General features: G+C 35.9%; 1 protein-coding gene across 3 annotated transcripts in view; it reads left to right on the top strand.

Annotated features, from left to right (window-relative positions):
• LOC150095382 (uncharacterized) overlaps window positions 1–23,000 on the top strand; it is a 132,980-nt gene extending 109,980 nt beyond the window's left edge. For all 3 annotated transcript variants that reach the window (XM_090410313.1, XM_090410315.1, XM_090410314.1), the window contains exon 3: window positions 20,993–23,000. In XM_090410313.1, the coding sequence (XP_090266439.1) occupies window positions 20,993–22,825 (1,833 nt within the window). In that variant the 3' untranslated portion in view covers window positions 22,826–23,000. The remainder of the gene's footprint in view (window positions 1–20,992) is intronic.
• Window positions 23,001–24,858: the final 1,858 nt, after the last annotated feature.

Raw genomic sequence — 24,858 nt, 5'->3', positions numbered from 1 at the left:
TGGATATATTTTCCTGTTGACAAACTTTTATTAACAGGTCCCACAGCAGGTCAATTCCCTCTTCCCCCAGTCCCTTACATACCTCCATTGGGATCCTGTCAGGGCCCATCGATTTTCCATTCTTCATCCTCTTTATGGCCTCCTTCACTTCCACTCTACTAATGTTCTGCACCATCCCCTTATAAGGCTGCCCATCTTCTCTGTGAGTCCTTTCGTTTTCTTCATTCAAAAGCCCTTCAAAGTATATTGTCCATCTATTTCTTATATCCACATCCCTCCTTAATACCCCTCCTCCAGAGTCTTTGATCTGCCTCACATGTAAAGATGTCCTTTGATACCTTATTTCTGCATTTTGCCAATCGATAAATTTTTTCTCTGTCCTTCCTTTGTTTCTAATTGATCATAAAGATCTTGATATGCCATGGCCTTCACCTGAGCAACAACTCTCTTGGCTTCTCTCTGTACTCCTCTCTGTCCTCTTCCACTCTTGACTCATCCCACGTCTGCTTTGCCTTCATCTTAGCCGTCACTGTTTCTTGTACATTATTATTCCACCACCAACCCTCCTTCTAATCTCTAATCTTTCCAGATGTTATGTTTCACCAAGCACCTCAATTGCCCAGCTTAGAATTGCTTTTGAATTATGTCTCCACCTTCTTGTACACTTTCTAGTTCATTCGAAATCCTCTCTAACACCCTCTCCCTAAAACGGTTCCTCACACTCTCTTCTTTTAAGCGAAACCACTTAATTTTCTTCTCCCATGGCTTCCAAAGGTTTTAATGTCTGAGAATGTATGGGATATGTTAGAAAAACAGATATGGGAACAATATCCTCTTCTTTCAAATCTGAGCCATTTAAAATACTGTCTGGCAAATGCCTTATATGTTGACATAGATACAATCCAACACCTTATGGAATCTATGCCAGACTTATGCCAAACAAAGACTAAGAATGGCTAATCTTTATTGTTAAGATTGGGATGATCAGCATATCACAGGCGTCTTTGTTTAATCGTACTTTTGAAAAGCACTCTGTAAATCATATGTTTCAGTATTCTATTTGCAATTGAAGTTTCAAGTAACTTCTGAAGTTTAGATTGTGACGACAAATGTTTGGGGAATGCAAAGTTTGAACTTTTCAGTTCCTTGAGCTTTGAATTAACCAGGATAAATTCTTTTAAACTGACATAAAAATTCAAATACTTGAATTGTAAAGAGTTTTATTTTCTCTTTTAAAGCATTTAATGAATCTCTCAGGTATTGCTTAAATGAAAGTTTTCTTGTTACTGGAATCAGTGTTTGCAACTTATCATCATCATCATCATCATCAAATTCCTGTCATGTACCCTCAAGGGGTGTACAGGATATGACAGTACTACATGAAAAAAATTACATCATTACTAACTTCCTATCTACAATTTTCCTCCAAATCAGTCTGTTACTTGTCAAGACTCCAACATTATCAGATCTTATATTTCTATCGTCTAAGGCACTTTGTACCGTATCAATCCACCTATATCTTGGTCTTCCTCTGGGTCGTTTTCCTGCCAACCTGGCAGAGAACACTTGTTTTGCTAATCTTTCCTCTCCCATTCTATTTAAGTGACCATACCATCTGAGATTAGCTCTGCTAACGCATTCCTGGATGCTGACAATGTCAAGTTCTTTCCTAATATCCTCATTTTTAATATGATATTGCCATTGATGCCATCTGTTCACGCCTCTAATCTTTCTCAGGACTCTCATATCTGCGGTCTCTAGTCTTTGGTCAAGTGTTTTACTTCTGACCCAGCTCTCAGATCCATAAGTTAAAATTGGTTTGAACACAGTCTTGTATACAGCTAATTTAGTGTTCCGACTAATTTCTTTCTTATTCCATATGAATTTATTCAATTGACTTCCCACGATACCAGCTTTGCTGATTCTGTTGTCTATTTCTATATTTAGTTTACCATCTTCAGTAAAAATTGTGCCTAAGTAGCTGAAATGTTTTACTTGTTCCACAGGTTCTCCATTCACAACACAGTTGACATTTTCAATGATTCTGCCTATTTTCATTGTCTTTGTCTTTTTATTGCTGACCTTCATACCATATCTATTACAACAGCTATTCAATTTAGTCAGAGAATCTTGCAGACTTGTAGCGGATTTATTTAGAAGTATAACATCATCCGCATAAAGCAAAGAGCTAACATTAACATCTCCAATTTTGATATCAGGTTGAATACCACATTCCTTCATAATGTGATCCATATAGATAATGAATAACAGAGGGGATAATGTACATCCTTGTCTCACACCAGATTTAACATTAAACCAACTTCCTGTACTTCCTTCAATTCTAACTGCTGACTTGCAAATCAAATAAAGACTAAGTATTGCTTGGTATAATACCCCATTGACACCATATAACTGCAGCGTTTTGAATAGCTTCTCTCTTGGCACCTTGTCATATGCCTTTTCCAAATCGACAAAACTTAAATACAGATCTTTGTTATATTCCCATGCTTTCTCGACTATTTGTCGTAAAGTGAAGATCTGATCCTGACAGCCTCTATTTGGCCTGAATCCAGCTTGTTCTTCACCAAGCTTTTCTTCCACAATTTTTCTCAACCGTTTCTCAAGTATACTTGCATAGATCTTGCCAGGAACACTCAGTAGGGAAATACCTCTGTAATTCTCACATTCAGTTTTATTTCCCTTTTTATATATGGGTACTATGAGAGCTCTACTCCAATCATCGGGAATTCGTCCCTCTGTCCAGGCTTTCTGAACTATGCAGTGCAGCCACTGTAAGACTCTTATACCACCATACTTCAGCATTTCTGGTTGAATATCATCTACTCCTGCTGCCTTTCCACATTTCAAGCCTTTGATGGCTTTTTCTACTTCAAGTATGGATATGTATTCCTGACTGCATGCCTGGTCAGTGTTTTTTTACCACTGTGCTGTCATCACTGCTTGTTTCATTTAGCAGTTTTTCAAAGTAATTACTCCATACTTCAAGGATATCTTTTTCTCCTGTTTTCATTTCACCTTTATCATCTCTAATTCCTTTTACAGCACTCTTTCCTCCATTCCTAAGCTTCTTCAACAACCTCCAGAATATTTTGCCACCTTCTTGATATTTATTTTCTATATTCTTGCCAAAGTCCTCCCATGACTTTTGTTTAGCTAGTTTTACACACTGTTTAGCTTTCTTACATTTGTCTCTGTATTCTGTAAGAGTAAAAGCTGACTTATTTGCCAGGAACTTTTGATATGCTTTCTTCTTTTCCTTCACTGCCTCTTTGACTTCCTGTGTCCACCAGGGAGTTCTAATTTTTTTATCCTTGCACACAACCTCACCACATGCCTCTCTGGCAGATTCAATCAATGTTTCCTTCAGAGTTTGCCACTTAATCTCCAAGGTTTGATTCCTGTTCTCAAACTCTTTCATTTTCTTTTCAATAATATTTCTGTATTTTAGTCTACAGTTCACATCTGAGAGCTGCTCAACTTTTATTCGCTTTAAAACTTTCTTACATGTTATTCTTTTCAATATGAAATTCAATTTTATCCTGCTCAAGACTAAATAGTGATCACTTCCAATTTCAAATCCTCTGTACACTCTGGTGTCCTGCACCAGGGAGAAAACATCACTATCAACAATAACATAGTCAATGAGACTTTTCTTATTCCTAGCCTCTTCTCTCCATGTGAATTTGTGCACATTTTTATGTTGGAACATGGTGTTAGTAATAACCAGTCCATGTCCTGAGCAGAAATCCAACAGATATTTGCCATTATTATTAGCTTTGCTCTTTTCTCCAAATTTTCCCAAAATATTTTTGTATGTCTCACAATCATTTCCTACTCTACTATTTAGATCCCCAACAAGGACCAACTTTTCCTTTTTCATTGTGTCAGTTGCTTTTTCTAAAGCCTCAAAAAATTCCTCCACTTCTACCTTAGTAGAACCTTCTGTGGGACCATAGGCACAAATAAGTCTCATTGTCCAGTTCCCCATTCTCATATTTGTCCACATTACTCTACTTGAGACTGACTGCCATTCAAGAAGATTAGCCTCGTATTTTGTGTTGAATACTATGGCTACTCCTTCTTTTCCTTGATTGTCATTGCCTGAATATAACATTTTGTATTTATTGCTCAGAAAGATCTCACCAGTTTTGGTCTTTTTTGTTTCAGTCACCCCTATTATGTCGATCTGGTACTTATCTAATTCCTCAGCTAGCTCCATTTCTTTGCCATTCAGGCTTCTTACGTTGATAGTACCGATCTTTAACTCTGGTGATGTTGAGTTGGGGTTTGTTTTCAGATTTGTTCCAGTAGCTGACTTTTCGCTGTTCGCCCTGGTTCCCTGGCGAAAACAACGGGGGCCTTGTTTAACCGGGCGACGCCCCAGCCGGCATGAAAATTTGTCATGTTGTACCATCATTTTTTATTTTGGTTTAACCAATAAGAATACAATTTGGTCGGCTAAATCCCAAATTGCCAGCCCATCCTCGTTCGTTCAGTATCAAAGTAGATACCCAACAGGGTGCACCACGAGAAGGTGAGGATTGGACATTAGGTCAGAAGCCCTGGTCGGTTCTCCGCATTCCTTTAAAGGCTATGTGGAGGTCTCCTCTCAGTTATACAACTTTGACCCTTAAGCACCCCGTTTGCAACTTATTACAGTGTTTATTTATAATAGTTGGTATGAAAAACTCTTTTATCTATATAAAAGACAATTTTGTATTGACAGTTGGTGTAATATCAAATTTTCCACATGAAGAATTTCTTACTGCACCCCAGGAAGAATAATAAAACACTGCAGTTATTTTCTGCTATTTGGTTCTGTGTTACCCAACTCTATATGCTAGTTTTGATGCTGCTGTGATTATGGCAAAATATTAGTAAAAATGGTATTTGATTTCATTTCCCAAAATGTTTGATTGTCTGTTTTTCCATGATAAAAGGAAGAACATTGATACATGGATCTAAGGAGTTTGTCAACTGCTGCAGTTTCTTACCCAGATGTTACAAAAAAAAAAAAAAGACCAAGATCTAGGTGAAGCAGTGCAGTCAGAAGTGTCTTAGATTCCCACAATATTGACGTTCTGACAGTTAACAGATTAATTTGAAAGGAAGAAGAAAAAAAAAATTGCTAATAGGATGCTAGTAATAACAGCAACTTAATTTTAGTGCTCACGGTATCCTGTGTACTCCTGAGCATATCAGGAATTTGATGAATGCTTAATTATGAAGACTTATAATGTATGTTTGCTGTACTGCATAATCCAAAGGTTGATTTCCAGAGGATTAGAGTTGAGCCCTCGTAGTACATATCTACATAAAGGGAAATACTGTTGTCCATTACTATAGCAAATGCTAATATAAGAACTCACAATAACAAAGTTCCTAGTTCAAATAAATCCTGATCAAAGTACCATTGATGCATGTTCTGCTCAATGAAATTTATTGTAGCAGACTGGTGTTAAAAAAAAAAAAAAAAAAAACTATTCTGTGAATAGTTTATTACTACAGGCCAAACTTCAAGAAGCCTAGAAATTCGAAAAAAAGAACATATAGGAGATGTTAACAACAACAGAACAGACTTCAGGATTAGCCCATCATTTTTCAATGTCTCACCATTATTGATTGGTATAACAGCTCCATGCCGTATATAGAAGAGGATTTTAGATGTAGAAACTTCAAAGAAGCGGCAGTTGTATTCCAGACAGGCAATAATCTAAACAGAAATCAAGATATGATACTGAAAGACATCTGGAAAAGCCTAATAAATTCACTTAGCTTACCGAATTTTATTTTGCGAAAAACTATACAACACACTCAACGAACAATGACTGAGACTCCACACTTCATGCGTATGATGTTACGCGTCAGTTTTTAATTCAAATCAAGTAAATTTTACTTGATTTGACTGTGCTACTCCATTCTTCGTTTTAACTAGTAAACAGTATTGTACCGACTTTCTTGTCTTGAAGAAGCCAGACAGAATTGCTGGCGAAACTTGTTGACAATTGTGTAGATCTTTTAATATTTATGGTCGACTAATAAACCAAAAGAATAACTCAATTTTAATGTTAAGAGTGACCAAACAATTTACAATAATAAACTATTCTATGATCTCTGTAGGTTTGATGTACTGAAAGTCAATTTGTAGCCCTGAATGTGAAGAAATGTTGAAAGTTTTTCCCCACTTGGTTATACTATAAATTAAAGATGCCAAGACATATTCTTGGTTTAATCCTTTATCCAAGTGTAAGCAAAGTTTGTACATGAAGTGACCTCATTACTACAGGGCTACTTGGATAAATTACCTTGGTCTCCCATAATGCAACACACACAACTTTGCATAATAAATTTAGTTTAATTCTTTATCCAAGTGTGAGCAAACAAAGTTTGCGTCTGAAAGTATCTTCAGGACTGGGGTAAGGTGGTACAACACCAGGCACTCCTTGCAAAGGTGGAGCAAGCTACCAACACTCCTATCTCAGTATCTCCCATAATGCAAAACACATCTCCTTGTAGATATGTTTCATGTTATGCATTAAGGGAAAGGCCACCACCCAGACTGGTTTCGACCTTTATTGAGGTCTCTTCAGTGGGAGCCAGGCCCAAGTGGAGATACCAGGCAGAAGCATTAGCAGGTCATCTCTACCTATAGGAGTTACCAAATGGTGTGCCACCCTTTTTTTTTTTTTTTTTAATAAATTACTCTGGATTTAGAGAAAGATGTTGAAAGTTTATTTTTCACTTGGTTAGAGTATAATAAAATTAGTTTAATCCTTTATCGAAGTGTGTAGCAAACAAAGTTTGCACCTGAAAGTATCTTCAGGACTGGGGTAAGGTGGTACAACACCAGGGCAACTCGTTGCAAAGGTGGAGCAAGCTGCCAACACTCCTATCTCAGTATCTCCTCTAATGCAAAACACATCTCCTTGCAGATATGTCTGATGTTATGCATTAAGCGAAGGGCCACTACCCAGACTAGTTTCGACCTTTATTGAGGTCTCTTCAGTGGGAGCCAGGCCCAAGTGGAGATACTAGGCAGAAGCATTAGCAGGTCATCTCTACCTATAGGAGTTGCCAAATGCAACGAGTTGCAACACCTTTGCAACAAGTTGCCCTGGTGTTGTACAACCTTACCCCAGTCCTGAAGATACTTTCAGGCACAAAGTATCTTGGTCACACTTGGATAAAGGATTAAACTAATTTTATTATACTCTAGCCAAGTGAAAAATAAACCTTCAACATCTTTCTCTAAATCCAGAGTAATTTATTAAAAAAGGGTGGTACATCATTTGGCAACTTCTATAGGTAGAGATGACCTGCTAATGCTTCTTCCTGGTATCTCCACTTGTCTCCACTTGGGCCTGGCTCCCACTGAAGAGACCTCAATAAAGGTCGAAACTAGTCTGGGTTGTGGCCCTTTCCTTAATGCATAACATTAGACATATCTGCAAGGTTTTTTACATTATGGGAGATACTGAGATAGCAGTGTTGGTAGCTTGCTCCACCTTTGCAAGGAGTGTCCTGGTGTTGTACCACCTTACCTCAGTCCTGAAGATACTTTCAGGAGCAAACTTTGTTTGCTCACACTTGGATAAAGGATTAAACTAAATTTATTATACTCTAACCAAGTGAAAAATAAACTTTCAACACAACCTTGCAGATATAATGCTATGCATTATGGGAAGAGCCACTACCCAAACTGGTTTTGACCTTTATCGAGGTCTCATCAGTGGGAGCCAGACCCAGAAGTGATACCAAAGGTGAAGTAATGCAAAATTCATAAATCTATATACAAGTAGTCAAAAGGTGTCACACCTTATTACTAAAATACTCTGAATTAGAGATAGATGTTGAAAGTTTTTTTCACTTGGTTATACTATAAATTAAAGATGCGAAGAAATTATATTCTTGGTTTAATCCTTTATCCAAGTGTAAGCAAGTAAAGTTTGCATATGAAGTCACTTTGCGCCTGGGCTACTTTTATGTAGAAGCTAATGACTTCACATCAGTTGCCTTGGTAGCCCAGTTGTGAAGTGACTTCACGTTGCTTACACTTGGATAAAGGATTAATGAATGTCTAGCAATGCTTGATGTATTTCTTATATATGTAAATGCTGACGTAGTGCAGTTAATGATACCTAAGAACTAATAGAATGCATATAACATCATGTGAATAGAAGTATGAATTACAGATCTGGTATGACCATTCACTCGAAAAATGTAGATATTTCAGAAATGAGAAATTCTGTTTCATGCTACAGGGACTGTAAATTTTTCAAGAGTTGGATATCATTTCCTTCTTTGCATAGCATTGATATCTTATAATAATGGATTCTTGCATATGTTTAGGTATTGGTATTTCACAGACATTATCCCAATTACCTATCTGTCAGGATGTTTTGAAGTACAGCCTTTAATTGCTATTGGTCTTATTAATGATGCTGTCCTGCTGATGATGTAATAAGACAATTCTCTTTAGAAGATAGAAATTTTATTAATTGTGCACCAAAACAAAGTTCATTTTTCCATTGGCTGTGGTAAAGTTACTCATGTTGCTAGTTCAAATAAATCTGGATGTTTGTAGAGTGACCTTTAAATGTGTAATGGATAGCCTACTATCTTATTGTTTCTTTAGCAGTTCTTTAAAGCGTAATTGGATCTAAAAAATAACCTCCTGAAAACAGGTTGAATTATATAAATGCTTGAATTTTTTTTTACATTATGTTTACAATTTGTGTATTCTTGAAACCTTACTCAAATGTATGCTCTCTCTGACATTCGTGTATTTTGCGATATTGAATTAGCTAAAGTACTTCTTCTTTTCAGCTATTTTCTGTCCACTGCTGGACGAAGGCCTCCTCCAGTTCTTTCTACCTTTCTCTGTTCTTGGCAATGGTTGACCAATTTTCCCCAACAAAATTTGACAATTCATCACTCCACCTTTTAGGACGTCCTTGGCCTCGTTTCTTTTCTTTTGGAATCCTGTTCATTAGTATGGTGGTCCATCGCTCATCTTCTCTTCTGGATAGATGTCCGGCCCATTTTCATTTTAGTCATTTATGGTGAAGAATGATGTCAGTTATGTGAGTCTGGCTTCTTATCTTTTAATGTGATGCCTAGCATCAATCTCTCCATTTTTCTTTCAGTTGTTAGTTTATTTGCCAGTGCTTTTGTTAGCGATCAAGTTTCACAACCATATGTAATGACTAGAAGTATACACTGGTGTTAAATCTTGAATATAAGGAATTTTATTAATATAATACCTATTGTTTAGATTTAACAAGTATCAAAAATCCTTCTGTTAACCCCTTAACGCACCAATTAAAAATCAGAAAGTGGTCGTTTTTCTGCCAATTTTTTTATTCTTTATTTTCTTTATACACAAAAGAACATTAACAAATTTTGGAAAAAAACACAAAATTCTTTTTGCAAAAAAAAGTTAACTAAACTGCATCTACTTCACTAAACGGAGCGGGCAACAAAAAAATCTTGAAAATAATGTTTTAGTCAAAATTTACCACTGTGTGGTAAATTCTAAAACACGGGATGACACAGAGAGGAACGTCACAGTCAGTACACGTATATCGTGTTTTTTTGCGAACCCTTTTATTGTGTTCTTTCCTTTTTCTTGAGCAGAGGAAACACTGGCGAGTTGGATTTTCTTTCTTTTCTGTTGGTGGTATGAAAGATGGAAAATGTTGTGCAGATAATCTCAGTGGTGTTGGGATATTTGATGGACGTCCACTTCTTGAAATGCTTGTAGTTTTATATTTTTAAATGGAGAGTTCGATTACTTTCAAGCAAAAATCAAGTGAATTCATCTTGCCGCTGGATTTTTGGTAAAGCACGAAAGTGTTCCACAGTGTCATGTCTAAGGGATGAAAGAAAATCTTTTTATAATACTTCTTGCTTCTCTTTCTGGGTACAACAGGTGTTGATCAACGCGATCAACACCACCCGTGGTATGGTTGTAATCCAACACAAGTTGCATTTTTTTTTATTCTTCCTTTACGCATCTCTATATCTACCATTGATGCAGTGTGAATGGTAGAGATAAGGGAGATATTCTTCTTGTCCTTCCATTTCATTACACACACTTTCCCTCTCTGAAAACCAATTACTTCTCCAGTTTTCAATTTTTTATTCTTCAATTCGCTGGGTACGTCTTTTCGTGATACGCGTAATGTTCCATAAATATCAGTCTTATTTATTATCAATAGATCCGCTAATCCAGGTGAATTATAGAAATTGTCCATAGTCAAACAATAACCTTTATGCAATAAAGGTTTCATCAAAGTCATCACTACTTGCGAAGACATTGGAAGATTGCTAAAATCTCTGTCCAGAATGGTATTCTTGCTAGTATAGATTATAAAATTATAGACATATCCACTTTGTGATTCACGTAATAAGTATGTTTTTATGCTGAATCTGGCCCTTTTGAGAGGAATGTATTGCACCCATCCCAGACGACCTTTATAAAGCAATAAACTTTCATCAGTAGTCACCAATTTTTCTGCCGTAATCGAATGGCAAAATTTTCTATTCAGATCTTCATAAATTGGCCACATTTTGAGTTTTGGGCAAGGGTGATTTGCTGGATCAAATTCATCGTTATGTGAAAAATGTAGAAATTGTTTTATGGCCTCGAAGCATTTCCCGCTCATACAATCCTCAAAAAATGGTGTATATAATAATGGATTTTTTTGTACAATAATGACGGTATTCTGGTTTTCTTACTATACTTTGCAAAAGTACAACAGCCAAAAATACTGATTTCATTTGGATTTGTGTCATACCAAGAAGTCTTTTCTTTACCACGGATAAGAAACAAATAGATAGGTCATATCTATTTGTTTCATCCATAACACGTTGAATCAATTGATCATCAAAAAAAAAAAAAAAAAGCTCAAAGAAATTTAGGCAGTTATAATCGTGGACAAAAAATGTGCAAACGAAATAGCTGATACACGCTGTTGGCAACTTTTTTCGGCTGAATTTTCTAGCGTGTATATTCGGTTGTATTTATATGTGAAACCAAAATTCATGGTCACACATTAACTCGGGTGAGCGGAAAAAATTCAGTTTCTTGGACCCGAGTTAACTCGGTTGAGTGCATTAAGGGGTTAATAAGAGAAATTGAGTGTAAATGAAATAATGTTGTCTTTTCCTTTAAGTTTTGAATATTGTATTATCAAGTGTTTTTTATGAGAAAATTAGAATTGCATAATAAATTTAGTTTAATCCTTTATCCAAGTGTGAGCAAACAGTTTGCACCTGAAAATATCTCTTCAGGACTGAGGAAAGGTAGTGCAACGCCAGGCCCAAGGGAATTCTGCTTGGTATCTTCCGTGGAGATACCAGGCAGAATTCCCAGTCTTGAAGATACTTTCAGGTGCAAACTTTGTTTGCTCACACTTGGATAAAGGATTAAACTAAATTTATTGTAGTCTAACCAAGTGAAAAATAACCTTTCAACGTCTTTCCCGAAATCCAGAATAATTTAATAAAAAGGTGGCACACCCTTTGGCAACTCCTATAGGTAGAGATGATTTTGCTAATGCTTCTGCCTGGTATCTCCACTTGGGCCTGGCTCCCACTGAAGAGACCTCAATAAAGGTCGAAACTAGTCTGGGTAGTGGCCCTTCCCTTAATGCATAACATTATACATATCTGCAAGGAGATGTGTTTTGCATTATGGGAGGTACTGAGATAGGAGTGATTTTAGCTTGCTCCACTTTTGCAACAAGTTGCCTGGTGTTGTACCACCTTATCCCAGTCCTGAAGATACTTTCAGGCACAAATTTTGTTTGCTCACACTTGGATAAAGGATTAAACTAAATTTATTATAGTCTAACCAAGTGAAAAATAAACTTTCAACATTGAAATTGTATATGTGGTGAATTATGCATAAGTGTACCAAGGTCAAGCTAAAGTTCCAGACAAAATAAGAGGATTAATTCATGACCTGAGGCTAACACGAACACAAAGGTCAATGTTGCGAAGGGATTTCCCTTCGAAATGCAACGCCAAGCAACAGTATCGGGTGCAGAGTATCGAGGTACTGAGTGGACGATGACGTAAGAGAAGGAAGGTCATCGGAGCCGAAAAGGGCTTTTTTCCTGTTGTTTCCGGAGAGTCGAAGTTCCAGTACGGTCAGGAGTGGAGTGTCTGAGTGCAGTTATGTGGTCAAGTAGAATTCCAACATGAGATTTAGGACTCTGGACGGCAATGAAGTCAATGTAACCTGAGGAGTTTATGCGGAAATACGAGGTCGGACAATGGCAGCCGAGCTTCACAAGGATCATAGGCAATGAATCGTGACTGTATTCCTAGACCTACATACAAGAAGCAAAGGCGAGAGGAACGTAGCAGCAAAAGAAACTCGTCTAGGAAGAAACTGATGTGAAATTACGAGGAGATTACCACAGGAATTCAAAAGATGTTTGCAAGTAAAAGCCAGAGAGATCCTGACTTCACTACCAAGTAAGAACTTTCCATTTTGTCTAGTAGGAAGAAAATTAATAAATTTTGTGATGGTGAATGAAAATTAACTGGAATTGTACTTTATATAGTAATGCAGGTCTTTAGGAGCTATACCATTAGATGAGATCAATTACTCTGTGCTAGAGAATATTGCTAAGTTATAGAGTGTAATTCTAGAATCTGATGTTAATAATTCCTGAACCTGAGTTTTATGTGATGATAATCTAAACTAAGTTTTTAAGGGGTAAGTTTCTAGGCAGGTGGTCCCTGAAAAGTTCAAGATTAGTTAAGGAGTGTATATATTATATCGAGTTGCTTAATAGACCCTATATGCTAGACTCAGTTGAATTTATTGAATGACAATTGTATATCTCTTTTTCTTAGTAATGAATAAATTCTTTTCTTGTCAAACAAATAACTTGCCTGATCACTAAATTCAATGCACTACTCATAAACAGAACCTATGCGTATGTATTTTGACATAGTCATGACTGCAAAGTGAGAAACGTATATGATTATAGTATAGGAATAAGATAGATAATTAAGGATTATGTGTCATACTGAGTGTTTAATCTTGGATAAAGAAAGTTCTCTTATCCTGTAAATTTTGGTGGCGCAGCTTAAACAAATAAATTTCCAAAAATTTTAATCAGATTTGAGCACTAGTAATCTAACAAAGAATTTGGCTGTAGCCCGAGGCACAGTCTTTGTTATCAGAGTTTCGCATACTCGAGCAATATATTAGTAGCTGCCATGAGTTTGAAGTACTACCAAGGATTAAGATTAGACCAGGGGCAAAACATTATATAAGTAAATAACAAAATTAGCAGATTTTCCAAAGACGAAGCTGAACAAGAATTAATTATTACACCATGACTGAAAACATAATATAAAATAACAAACGATTATTTTTACACTGGTTAAATGTCTTCCTTTTTAAACAGAGTGGGACATCATTGTTTTGAAAAATGCTTTTCAATCTTCTGAATGCACTCCAGGCAAGTTGAACTCTCCTATTTATTTCCTTTTGGAGTCCACAGTTTAGATCAATGAGATGACCTATGTATGCATATGAAGAGACTCTTTCCAAGAAATGGTTTTCTATTATTATGTTTTTTGGTGTTACAAAATGATTAAACATGATTTTAGTTTTTTCTCTGTTTATTTTTATACCGACTTTTCTGCTTTCATGATATAGGTCTTCTATTATTATATTAAGGTCTTCTGGAGTGTTTGCAAAAATTATGATATCGTCTACATATCTTAGGTGTGTTAAGTTTCTGTTATTGATTTTTATACCAAGGTTTGTCCAGTTTATATTATTAAATATTTCTTGAAGGACTGCTGTAAAGATTTTGGCTGATAGTCTCCTTGTCGGACACCTTTTTCCATTGATATTTTATTGCTGCTCGTATGAAGTTGGATTGTTGCTGTTGCAGTGTGATATATTTCCTGGAGGAAGTCATATATTCTCCAGGAACTCCCTGATTCTGGAGTGCTTTGGTTATTGCATTAGTTTTGATGGAATCAAAAAAAGCCAAATAGAGAGGCAATTGGTTTTCTTCTGCTTTTTCTATTGTTTGTTTCACTACATGAATATGATCAATTGTGTTAAAGCCTTTACAGAATCCTGCTTCTTCTGCTGATTGGTTTGAGTAGAAGAGGGGTAAGAGAGAGAATATTAATTTGTCTATAGTTCTTTACTTCTTCTTTGTCCCCTTTTTTAAATAACAGTATCAGAGTAGCATTTTTCCAGTTTTCGGGTATCTGCCCTTCTAGGCATAGATTTATTAAGTTTGTGACATGGTGAATTATATAGTTTCCTCCCCATTTGATTAATTCTATGTGAATTAGGTCTTCACCAGGACATTTTTCATTTGTTTTAATGCTTGTTTTATTTCATCTGAAGTGAATGGGGGACGAATTCTATATGCGATGGAGAAGAGTTATTTTTATTTGGGTTGGCAAATAAGTTCGTTCAGTTTATGCGTTAGTACAGGTTGTACACTGCTTTGCCTTCGCTATTGTTGCGCTACCGTGCAACGCTATTGCGCAGTTGAAAGCCAACATTTCACATAACCTTTCAGTGAATTTTCGTTTGGCCTACTTCAGTTCCATGTGTGTAACATATTTTTAGAAATGGAAGGAAATAAATAACGTACATTACTGGCATATTTTGCTTTTTTATTTCAAAAAAGGCAAACGAGCTGCAGAGGTCCATAAAAAAATATGCTGCGTATATGGGGATGGTGCCTTAACAGAACGCATATGCCAAAAGTGGTTTGCCAAATTCCATTCTGGAGATTTCGACATCAGTGATGCACCGGTTGCCCGACCGAGTTTGATTCGAATGTTGTGAAGGATATCATTGACAAAAATCCGTCACAAACAGTGTGGGAGATTGCTGCAGCACTGAACATATCACATACAAGCATTGAAAACCATTTGCACAAGCTGGGATACGTTTCAAAACTCAACGTTTTGGTGCCGCATGAATTGACTGAGGCCAATATGACTGCTCGCATATCCATCTGTGATTCGCTGCGATGTCGCCAAGAAAACAACCCATTTTTGAAGCGGATGATTACAGGAAATGAAAAATGGGTCATGCACGATAATGTGGTATGTAAAAGATCATGGGGACATAAGAGAAAACCCCTGCAAACAACCACGAAAGTGAGATTGCACCCAAAGAAGATCATGCTCTGTGTGGTGGGATTATAAAGGTGTTATCCACTACGAGGTGTTACCGTCAGGCAGAACGATTGATTCAACTGTCTATTGCTCACAGTTAACGCGACTGGCCCATGCAATTAGCACAAAATGTCCTGAATTGGCAAATCGGAAAGGAGTTGTCTTTCACCATGACAATGCCAAACCCCACATCGTTAACAACCCTGAGTAAATTGTTACGTCTTGGCTGGGATGTTTTGCTGCATCCTCTGTATTCACTGGACCTGGCACCTTCCGATTACCACTTATTCCGATCGTTGCAGAATTCTCTGAACGGGAAAATCTTTACTAATGAGGAGGCTCTCAAAAGATACTTGGATCAGTTTTTTGCCAGTAAACCTCAGGAGTTTTATGAACATGGCATAATGAAGTTAATGGACAGATGGCAAGGGGTCATTTATAAATTAGGTCAATATATAACTGACTAGTATGTATTATATATATTAAATAAAATTTCTTTCATTCCACTCTGAAAAACCGAACGAACTCATTTGCCAACCCATATTTGATTTATCTATTGAAGGATCACTATAGAGTTCTTTATAAAATTCTTCTAGACTGCTTAGGATTTGTTCTTGGTTCCTTATTGTAGTTCCATTCTTATCTTTTATTGCAGTTATTTGACTTTTCCAACTGATAAATTTTTTCTTAGTATTTTTATAGGTTTCAATTGTTTCTTTTATTTTTTTAATGTTATAAGATCTTATTTCATTTTTCGTCTTTTTCCTTATTGTTTTGCATAGTTCTGCATATTCTATTTTAGAAATTAAGTTTTTGTCTTGTTTCATATTCGTCTCTTTTTTAGTAGTTGTAAGGTTTCCTCTAAAAGTTTACGGTCTTTTTGTTGTTTGTTACTTTTGAATTCGTTGGCTGCCAAGATTATGACTTCCATTAGGTTTTTGCTTATTTTATTTATTTCTTCTTCAAATATATTTATTAAGTCTAGTTTTTGATTGAGTTTTTCTTCGTAATCCTTCAAGTGTAATTTCTATTTTTCTTTCATCTGTATAATTAAATTCTTCTATAAGATGTGTAATAGTTTTCTTAATTAGAAATCCAACTCTGTATTGTTCTTTAGTTGTCCCATAATGGTATAAGTAGTCTATACTTATACTATTTTTTAGTTTTTTTTTTTTTTTTTTTTTTACATTTTTTAGTTTTATTAAATGTTCATCCTGCCTGCGAACTTCACTTAAACCTATGATGTCCCATTTAATGTTTTAGTTCTTGCTATAAGATGGTAAGATCTTCCTCTTCTTCAAGTGTTCGACAATTAAATGTTCCTATATAGAGGAAAAGAGGATTGTATTGATTACTGTTATATTTATGAATTCTTTGGGCTATTCCAGTATTGCTTATTATTTGGGAAAGCTTCCCCACTGCATCATGCTCTGGTCTCCATAAATGGTTTCAATCAGAGTAGTCATATAGTTGGGGAAATTTAGTCATATCCAGTGTTTGCCTATTCTGGCCATGGGCTTTACGGCCTTTCTTTCTTCTTCTTGGCATTGTAGTGGAGGGGTTGTGGCCTAATCTCCCACTCTGGCATGATACTAAGACTTCCTGGGTATGGCCCTCCGAACTTCACCGAAATATTGGCACTGCCATCTGTATCAGTTCCATCAAGGTTTTTGACCATGTTGTAGGTTGCTAGCCCACCATGAGAATCCATCCCAGGCTTAACTGTGCTCAACATACTACAAGCATGACTGATGGCTAGTCAGCCAAGATCCTAGTAGGAGAACACAATCCTCCCCCTAGAGTGCGATGTAGGTGATATTCTTTTTGCTCAGTTCAGGATAAGTCTGATCTAGTTCTTTGTATTTTGATTCTTAAAAGCAAAACTTATGCTTCATATAGTCCCAATATTATCCTGATCTTTTAACCAGACTAGATGAAAAAAAAATTCGTGAGAAAAGACCCGTTTTGCAGAAGAAGAAAATCATCTTTCTTCAGGACAATGCACCTGCCCACAAAGGTGTTTTGGCAATGGGAAAATTAAGGGATGTGGACTATGAATTGTTGGAACATCCACCCTATTCCCCAGATTTGGCTCCCTCTGACTTCTATCTCTTTCCAAAACTCTTCCTTGCTGGTCAGCGTTTTTCTTCGAATCAAGAGGTGATTGCAGATCATACTGAAAAGCACTACAGGGATGGGATAATAGTGCTAGAGCATCGCTGTAATAAACGTATTTGTCATAAGGGAGATTATGTTGAAAAATAAAAGTAATTTTGAAATTATAAATTTGATTTTTCATTGTTAGGTCAAGAACTTTTCAGACCACCCTTGTATAGTACATAGACTGTAAATGTCTCTGTACTGTATTTAGTTATACAATAAAACTGCTTGTTTTATCTTATCTCTAAATACAGTACAGAGTATTTTCCCTTCATCAGCATGAAACTACTTGTTTTTCTTGCATCTGCAGTATGGTGTTAGTTGGAGAGGGGATGCTTTTCACTATATAGGGATGTTTTCATTCCACTTTTTTAGACTGAGTACACATAGGGAGTAAAATTTCATTTATTCATCTGACTAAAAATAAATAATTCTAATCCTTCAGTACTGCATCTGATGATTGCCAACAAAATATAATATAAATGTGGAACATCGATATATTCCACTAGTATGAAAGAGGAGTTACGGACAACTTGTGAAGTTGAGCAAGTAGTGGGTAATTCTAACAATGATTGCAATCGTCTTTTATATTTAAAAAACAGTTCCTCATTTGATGAAGGTATTTCAGAAAGTGAGGTTTGTGAATATTCAGTTTCAGCAAATGAATGGAACCCGGTAGGTCAGGAATACAGTAAAGATGAGAGCTTCTTTTACCACTTAATATTGAAAATCCATCTGCATTGCACTCTGCATTCCTTACTGATGAGCCTGTGGAATTCATACTATAAGAAACTAATAAATATGGAGATCATGTTTGTCTACCACTCAAGAATATTAAACTCCAGATAGACCAATGAAATTCAAGAGATGGTTACCCCACATCTAAGGAAGAAATTTTAAAAATTTTCAGAATCTATGAATCATGTATTCCTAAAATACATTTCTACTGGTCATGGAATTCTGTGTATACAAGCTGGCAAATAAAAAATACAGTACATAGGGACAGACTTCTGCAATTGATAAAGTATTGCCATTTCTGTAATAATGAAATTAGCAAGACTGATAAATATAGCATCAAAGTTTGCAAACTTTGATGCTATATTTGCATGGATGCAAGTAAAGGTGACTTGAGTGGTCATGGCTATTCTCATTCCATCTCTATTTTTTTGTCTGGTTTCTTTAATAAAGGACAGATTCTGTTTGCAGATAATTATAAATTTGGCACTTGCTCAGGAACTTCTCTCTAAAAGAATATTTCTCTGTGGAACAATCAAGAATAATTGGACTTCCAGCAGAAGTTATGAAGAAACACAAAGAAATCATAGCAGTGGAAAAATAAAGGAATTAAGTACTGAAATAGGTTGACAAAAGATAAGTAACTATGTTAATGACTTAGAGATTGTTGTGTGCACTGGAGATTGCCCATGAAAATAGGGCAGGGCAGTAACTACAAAAATGGGATGCAATTCTCAACTACAATGTGGCTAAAAAAAGCCATTGATCTCTGACACCAGATGGCATGTTGCTATTCCACTCTTAGGGAGACCATCAAATAGTGTTAAATCATCTGAATTTCTCTTCAGAACAGCTCTTCTGAATGCATAGATTATTCACAAAAATATTCAGCTATGAAACAGAAATCTTTCCATTCTACAATTCAGGGAGATTATCATAAAATAATATTTAGATACAGGGGAGTCTATATCTAAAGAGGTTACAGTGAAGAGACCCAAAATTCATCATCTGAGAAAAATGGAAGATCTGTCATGCAATATCAGGAAGCACTACAGAGAATGCCATTGAAAATTTTCAGAAATTGGTGGGAAAAAATTCGCAGACCAAAATTTCAGGGAGAAGAGAACATACTGTACAAAGTGTAGTGGGCAGACTCTCATTTAACGTATATTGTCATTCATACATATGAATAAGTTTACACGTAGTAAAAAGAAAACAATGTAATGGTATTCATAATTGTTTGAGTAAGGGCATGTAGTGTGGGTTAATAGGTTAACAGACTTGTTCTTGTACACACCATTATACCAGACTTGCCTTCCCTTGCCTCCAGAAACAGCCTGGCAAAGTATTGCAGCACTGTCAGACTGTATCTGAAGTGGAATGGGAGTTGGTAGCTGGTGATGTATCTCTTCACCTCTTTTCCCTTCTAAAGGTGTTCATTCCAGTTTGGACATAGTTAGAATTAGTGCAGCAAACAAACGTCTACGGAAGGAAGTTTAGATTCTCCACTTAATCCTGCTAAGAAAAAAAACTTAATCACAGTACACATATAGTCAACTGTACTGTGTGACAACCAACTTGAATTGCTGTATCTTCAAATAGGGCATTTCATTGAAGAGGGTGCAGAAACTGGGTCATGCTCTTTAGAACATATACAGGGTGTTCGGGATAAATTTGACATATTTATAATTAATTATATTTTTCCGTAAGTTACATGTATTAACACACACTTCTCTTCATTTAAAAGTTTGGACCCTTCTTCATTCATATACAAGATGTCAGAAAGGATGGATAGCTGGAACCCACCTGAATCATGGAAGAGAATAACTTGTATCATGATGATTCGTGCCCGCCATCAAAATAAGGATATTACGACTGCTGCCCAATGCTCCCTGAATACAGTAAAAACAATCAGGCATGAACTAGAGACTTGCAATGGTGACTACGAGGATGTAGCAAGAAGAAAGATCCCTAGCAGACGATCTGATTGCGTTCGTACAGCAGAATTCCTCGCAAATCTGCAGGAACAGGTGTTGAAGAACCCTGGCATTGGAATTCGGGCTTTGTTCGTGGAGTTGCTAACTGTAGTCAAGCCCTGGATAACAAGGGTAGCCAATGGTAGGCCGTATGTATGGCAGCAGGATTCGGCCCCTTGCCACACCTCTGGGAAAAGTCAAAAATGGTTGTCTGAAAATTTCTACGACTTCACCAGTCCAAATGTTTGGCCTCCAAACTCCCCAGACCTTAACCCCATGGATTATTTTGTATGGGGCGCAGTTGAAAAAGACACCAATCGCACTTCCAGTAATACAAAAGCCCAGTTAATGGATAAAATTAAAACAGTTTTTGCGGCCCTTCCCAGGGAGACTGTAGCATCAGCTTGTTCGAGGTTCCGAAGCAGAATTGAAGCTGTGATCGATGCTAATGGTGGTTATTTTGAGTAAATCTTGTTGATAGTATTGTAATTAACTCTGCCTGTAATGTTTTTTTGTCAATTCATTAAATTTAATAGATACAAAGAAGATTTTCTTTTTCCTTACGAAACTGTCAAATTTATCCCGAACACCCTGTATAGCAGTAGCCATGCATAATTCTAGTAAACAAGCTGGTAATGTTTCACTGAATGAAGAAGGTTATTATTTATAGTTTAATAGCATTTCCATCTTGTGAAGATATACTTTTGACAGCAATACCTGCAGGATCACCAGAGACCTCTTTGTTGGACCCCTAATGTATGTATAAATAGTTTCATCTACAAAAAGATTTATTTGTAGATGAAATGAGTGTTTTGTCTAATTTTATAAATTTGATATTTGAGATTAATATCAGTGTATATCAAAATGTAGCTTATTTCTTGTAATATTTCTACTTCCTTATTATTTTTTTTTCTTTCCAGAAAACAAGAATTGGAAAATATGTGAATGCTTTGCGGAAAAGGACAAACAATAAGCAGCTAGCTAAAAGAGCCAAAGAATTAGTTAAGAACTGGAGGACATTGTTACCTCTGTCAGATGCTGCTCCTGCTGCTACAACTACCACCACCAGTACAACTACCATCACTAATACTAGTACTACTGCTACTCTTAATGGGGTAAGAGCTGTGAGAAGTACAAACACACCACCATCTGGCATGACCACATCAGGACCTGGACCTGGTCCAAGTTTTGGTCCTGGCCCTGGTCCAGGTAATAGGGTAAAAGCAGGTCATACAACACCCTCTACTTCTCGACAGAAACCTATTCCAGAAGTGGAGCCAGAAGATGTTACTAGTCCTCTGTGTTCGAGTGCCTCCAACAGCCCACTGCTATCCTTGTCCAAGTGTCAGGGAACAAGCAGGTCATCTACACCTTCCACTTATGCTCCTGTAGCCAAAGTTTCACATCCAAATCAGACAACTTCTCGAACATCTAATAGAATATTTCCTGTAAATCAAGCCTTATCTAATGTCAGTAATTTAAGTAAAGCATCTGGATCTAATCAAGTATTTAAACCTGTTAGTCCAGCACTGGCAGCTGTAAGGCATGCCAGTAGTAAATCAAGTACATCAGGATTATCAGGTACAACAGTGTTACATCATAGTCCTACAGTTAGTCCAGCCTTAAGGAGCAATTCCCGTTCTCATAGCCCCTCTGTGAATGCTTCTGAAAGGACTCTTTCAGTTAGGCATAATGAGGAAAATCATCCCATTCGGCACTCCTCCCAGTCATCTTCACCTTCACCTCCTTTTCCTTCTAAAGGTGTTCATTCCAGTTTGGACATAGCTAGAACTAATGCAGCAAACAAACGTCTACGGAAGGAAGATTCTCCACTTAATCCTGCTAAGAAAAAAAACTTAATCAATACAACCATACACAATTCCATTGTTGTAAATGGCCTAGACTTTTCGAATCGACCTCCTGAAAGTATTATGCCTAGTGAAGGATCTGCATTTGAAAGTTTTAAATATTTTACAAAAACTGTTAATAACAAACCAAAACCAAATGAATGTTTATTCTCTATGTCAGAGAAAAAGAAAAAGAAAGAAAGTAATAATGTTAAATCTGAACCAATAAAAGAAAAGATAACTGGAATACCATCTGGCTCAAAACTTCCAAAAGTTAAAACAACACAACAGCTAATTGCAGAATTACAAGCTAAAAAATGTGGTTGTTCGACAGTTGGCATTATATCAAATATGAGTTCTCCTTCTGTTGAGAGTATCAGAAATGAATCTAGTTTACGTCTTCTTGCCAAAGGTGGTGGAACTTATTCATTTCAAAGTTCTGATGCCGATATCTCAAAAATGAAGTCAGAACTTATGAATAGGTTTCTTCAATCATCCACTGGTACAGTAGATGACAGCACTCGAAGTAGTCCTGTAGCCATATCTGGTGTAGCTTCTCCTGTTAGAGAGACCATATCTCAACCACCCGTGGATCTTGAGTCTCTAAATAATGTGGATAAAGTTGTCATCAGGGAGGATCCTGTTTCTGAAGAAATTCAAAAAATTCTTTCTAGTTTACCAGAGATCATTCCTAGTGAAATTGACTGGGAAGAAAGTGATCATTTACCAGTTAGGACAGATTCTGTAACAGAAGATTCTGTGAATCGGATATTAAATGACAAATGGGATTGTGTTAATGGTAATTACTGTTCAAATGGATCGTGGAAACAGTGGCAGGAAGTAAATGAACGAGAATCATATAGTGGGGATATATTACGTATATTGCCTTATGTAAATATTGAATGAAGCTAGAAACCACCATACTTGGTGATTTGGGGGTCATGTTTGCCTAATTCGTGGAACAGAGTGGTTTCTGATATTAGTTTCTTGTAAACAAAGTGTTGTACAGAATGATTTATTTAGTTCATTTTCTTTCAGAACTTGTTCTTTAAAAATAAAGCCTAAAGATAACTTACCAGAATATCAATATAATTTTTAGAATTTGTGCATACCATAATATTATAAATAAGTTGGTGACATTCCATTGCCTCTCCCTTTTTTTTTTACACATTTATACTAAATAGACTAGTTAACCTTTTATTCTATTCTATTCGTCAGTAGATTAAAAGGAGATCAGTAATATACTTAAATTGCTAATAAAACTGATATTATACCTTGCACACTAGCCCTTAAATATCACTCTTCCTCCCTATTTCTTTTTTTCTTCCCCCCCCCCCAAATTTTTTTTTTTTAATTGAATGCCAATATTTTAGTTGCATTTCTGTCTATCCCTACCTTTGCATAATAGAGGAATTCATGTAAGAATGAATTACATTTTTCTTTGAAATTTTCTTGATTATGTACTTGAATTATAATCAGCAAATTTACTTACAAACACTTCTATAGGTTCATTTAATATTTTAACAGGAATTTGGAATTCCATATATATTTGAAAAGTTATTTATTCTTTTCACATATTTTATACCTAAAAGAAATTTTAACTGGGGGGGGGGGGGGAATTCACTATTTCCTTAGGTGTTAATTTGATGTTTGAATAGAATGCTATTCACTGTTGGGCAGTTTCCTGTTATGGTCTTTAGGATTATAGGTGTATAATTGTTGATAATCCTGTACAGAATTTATCAAAATTTCAGGTGTGTGCACATGTTTGTTGTTAGCTGATTTTCTTTTTGGTGTTAAAGCAAAAATCAAATATAAGATGATTTGGAGACTTTCTGCTCTGCAGTATAACCTCAATAAGTTGTCCAAGCAACAATGCATCCATCAAATAAGTATGATGGTCATTTTGGATGTGATGGGAAGCTATTTATTATAAAATTTGCTTCTTCTGTGTCACACTGGGGGGGGGGGACTGAAATTTATAAGATTAGATTATCAAAAACTAAAATGTAAGTACAAATGTCTTTTTACCGAAAACACTAAATTATCTTTAACTTGACCCAAGTAAACTGACCTTTATATATTATTTTTATACATAGTATTGGGAAATTTAAATGTGTTGTTAACTGGTAACATGCCATGTCGATGGTAAATACTTGCCATTTGAGTATATCACTAGTCACTAAATTAATATACTATAAGAAAAGAGAAATATCATATCATTGCTTAAAATAAATTTTGAAGTGACATCTTAAAGGGATACTAATCTATTTTTATATGGGTCAAATCATTAGCATTTAAAAAAAGTTTGATTTTATTTTTTTGTTGCATTTAATGCATATTTGTCAACTAAATGTACACATCATGAAAAGGAAATTCTCGTGCTCTTTTTCTCTGTGCCTATATAGATATGTACATATATAAATGGTGTGGTAATTTATAAACTTCATTTTATTGTTTAGCTTTATTTCTGAAACATTGAGATAAGTTTGAAAGAATTGAAATGAGAATTTTTCAATATTGATAAATTGATACATGTTAGTTCTTCAATTGTTAAGTGATGTTGTTATAACCATTCATAATAATGTAATGAAATGAAAAGAAGCTTTGAACACCTTAGACATGAAAATAAACTTTTAGTAACACAAAGTGGATTCCATATTGAGGTTTTACTGCATGTTGCTGCCCCTGCACATATGCTTCAGTGCTCTGTAAGTGTTTTAACCCGCTTCTGGAAACGTGTCAGCAGCTCTTGTATTAAATGATTTTTTTTTTTTTTTTTTTTTTTTTACTTTTTTTCACATGTGTAAATATCAAGAGCAAGCCCTGTGTGATTATTACTGCCTTGTTTCTTGGTTAGTCTAATAGCTATATCATATTTATTCAGAAGATCACAAGTTATATAAAATCATAAAATATAATATGTTGAATCTTTGATT

This window comes from Typopeltis vanoorti, chromosome 20 (assembly GCF_054136105.1).
Source record: "Typopeltis vanoorti isolate ZY-2024b chromosome 20, IOZ_Tvanoo_1.0, whole genome shotgun sequence".
NCBI lineage: Eukaryota > Metazoa > Arthropoda > Arachnida > Uropygi > Thelyphonidae > Typopeltis > Typopeltis vanoorti.
Note: the sequence above shows the minus strand (reverse complement) of the source record. Positions and strands in the feature narration are given on the sequence as shown.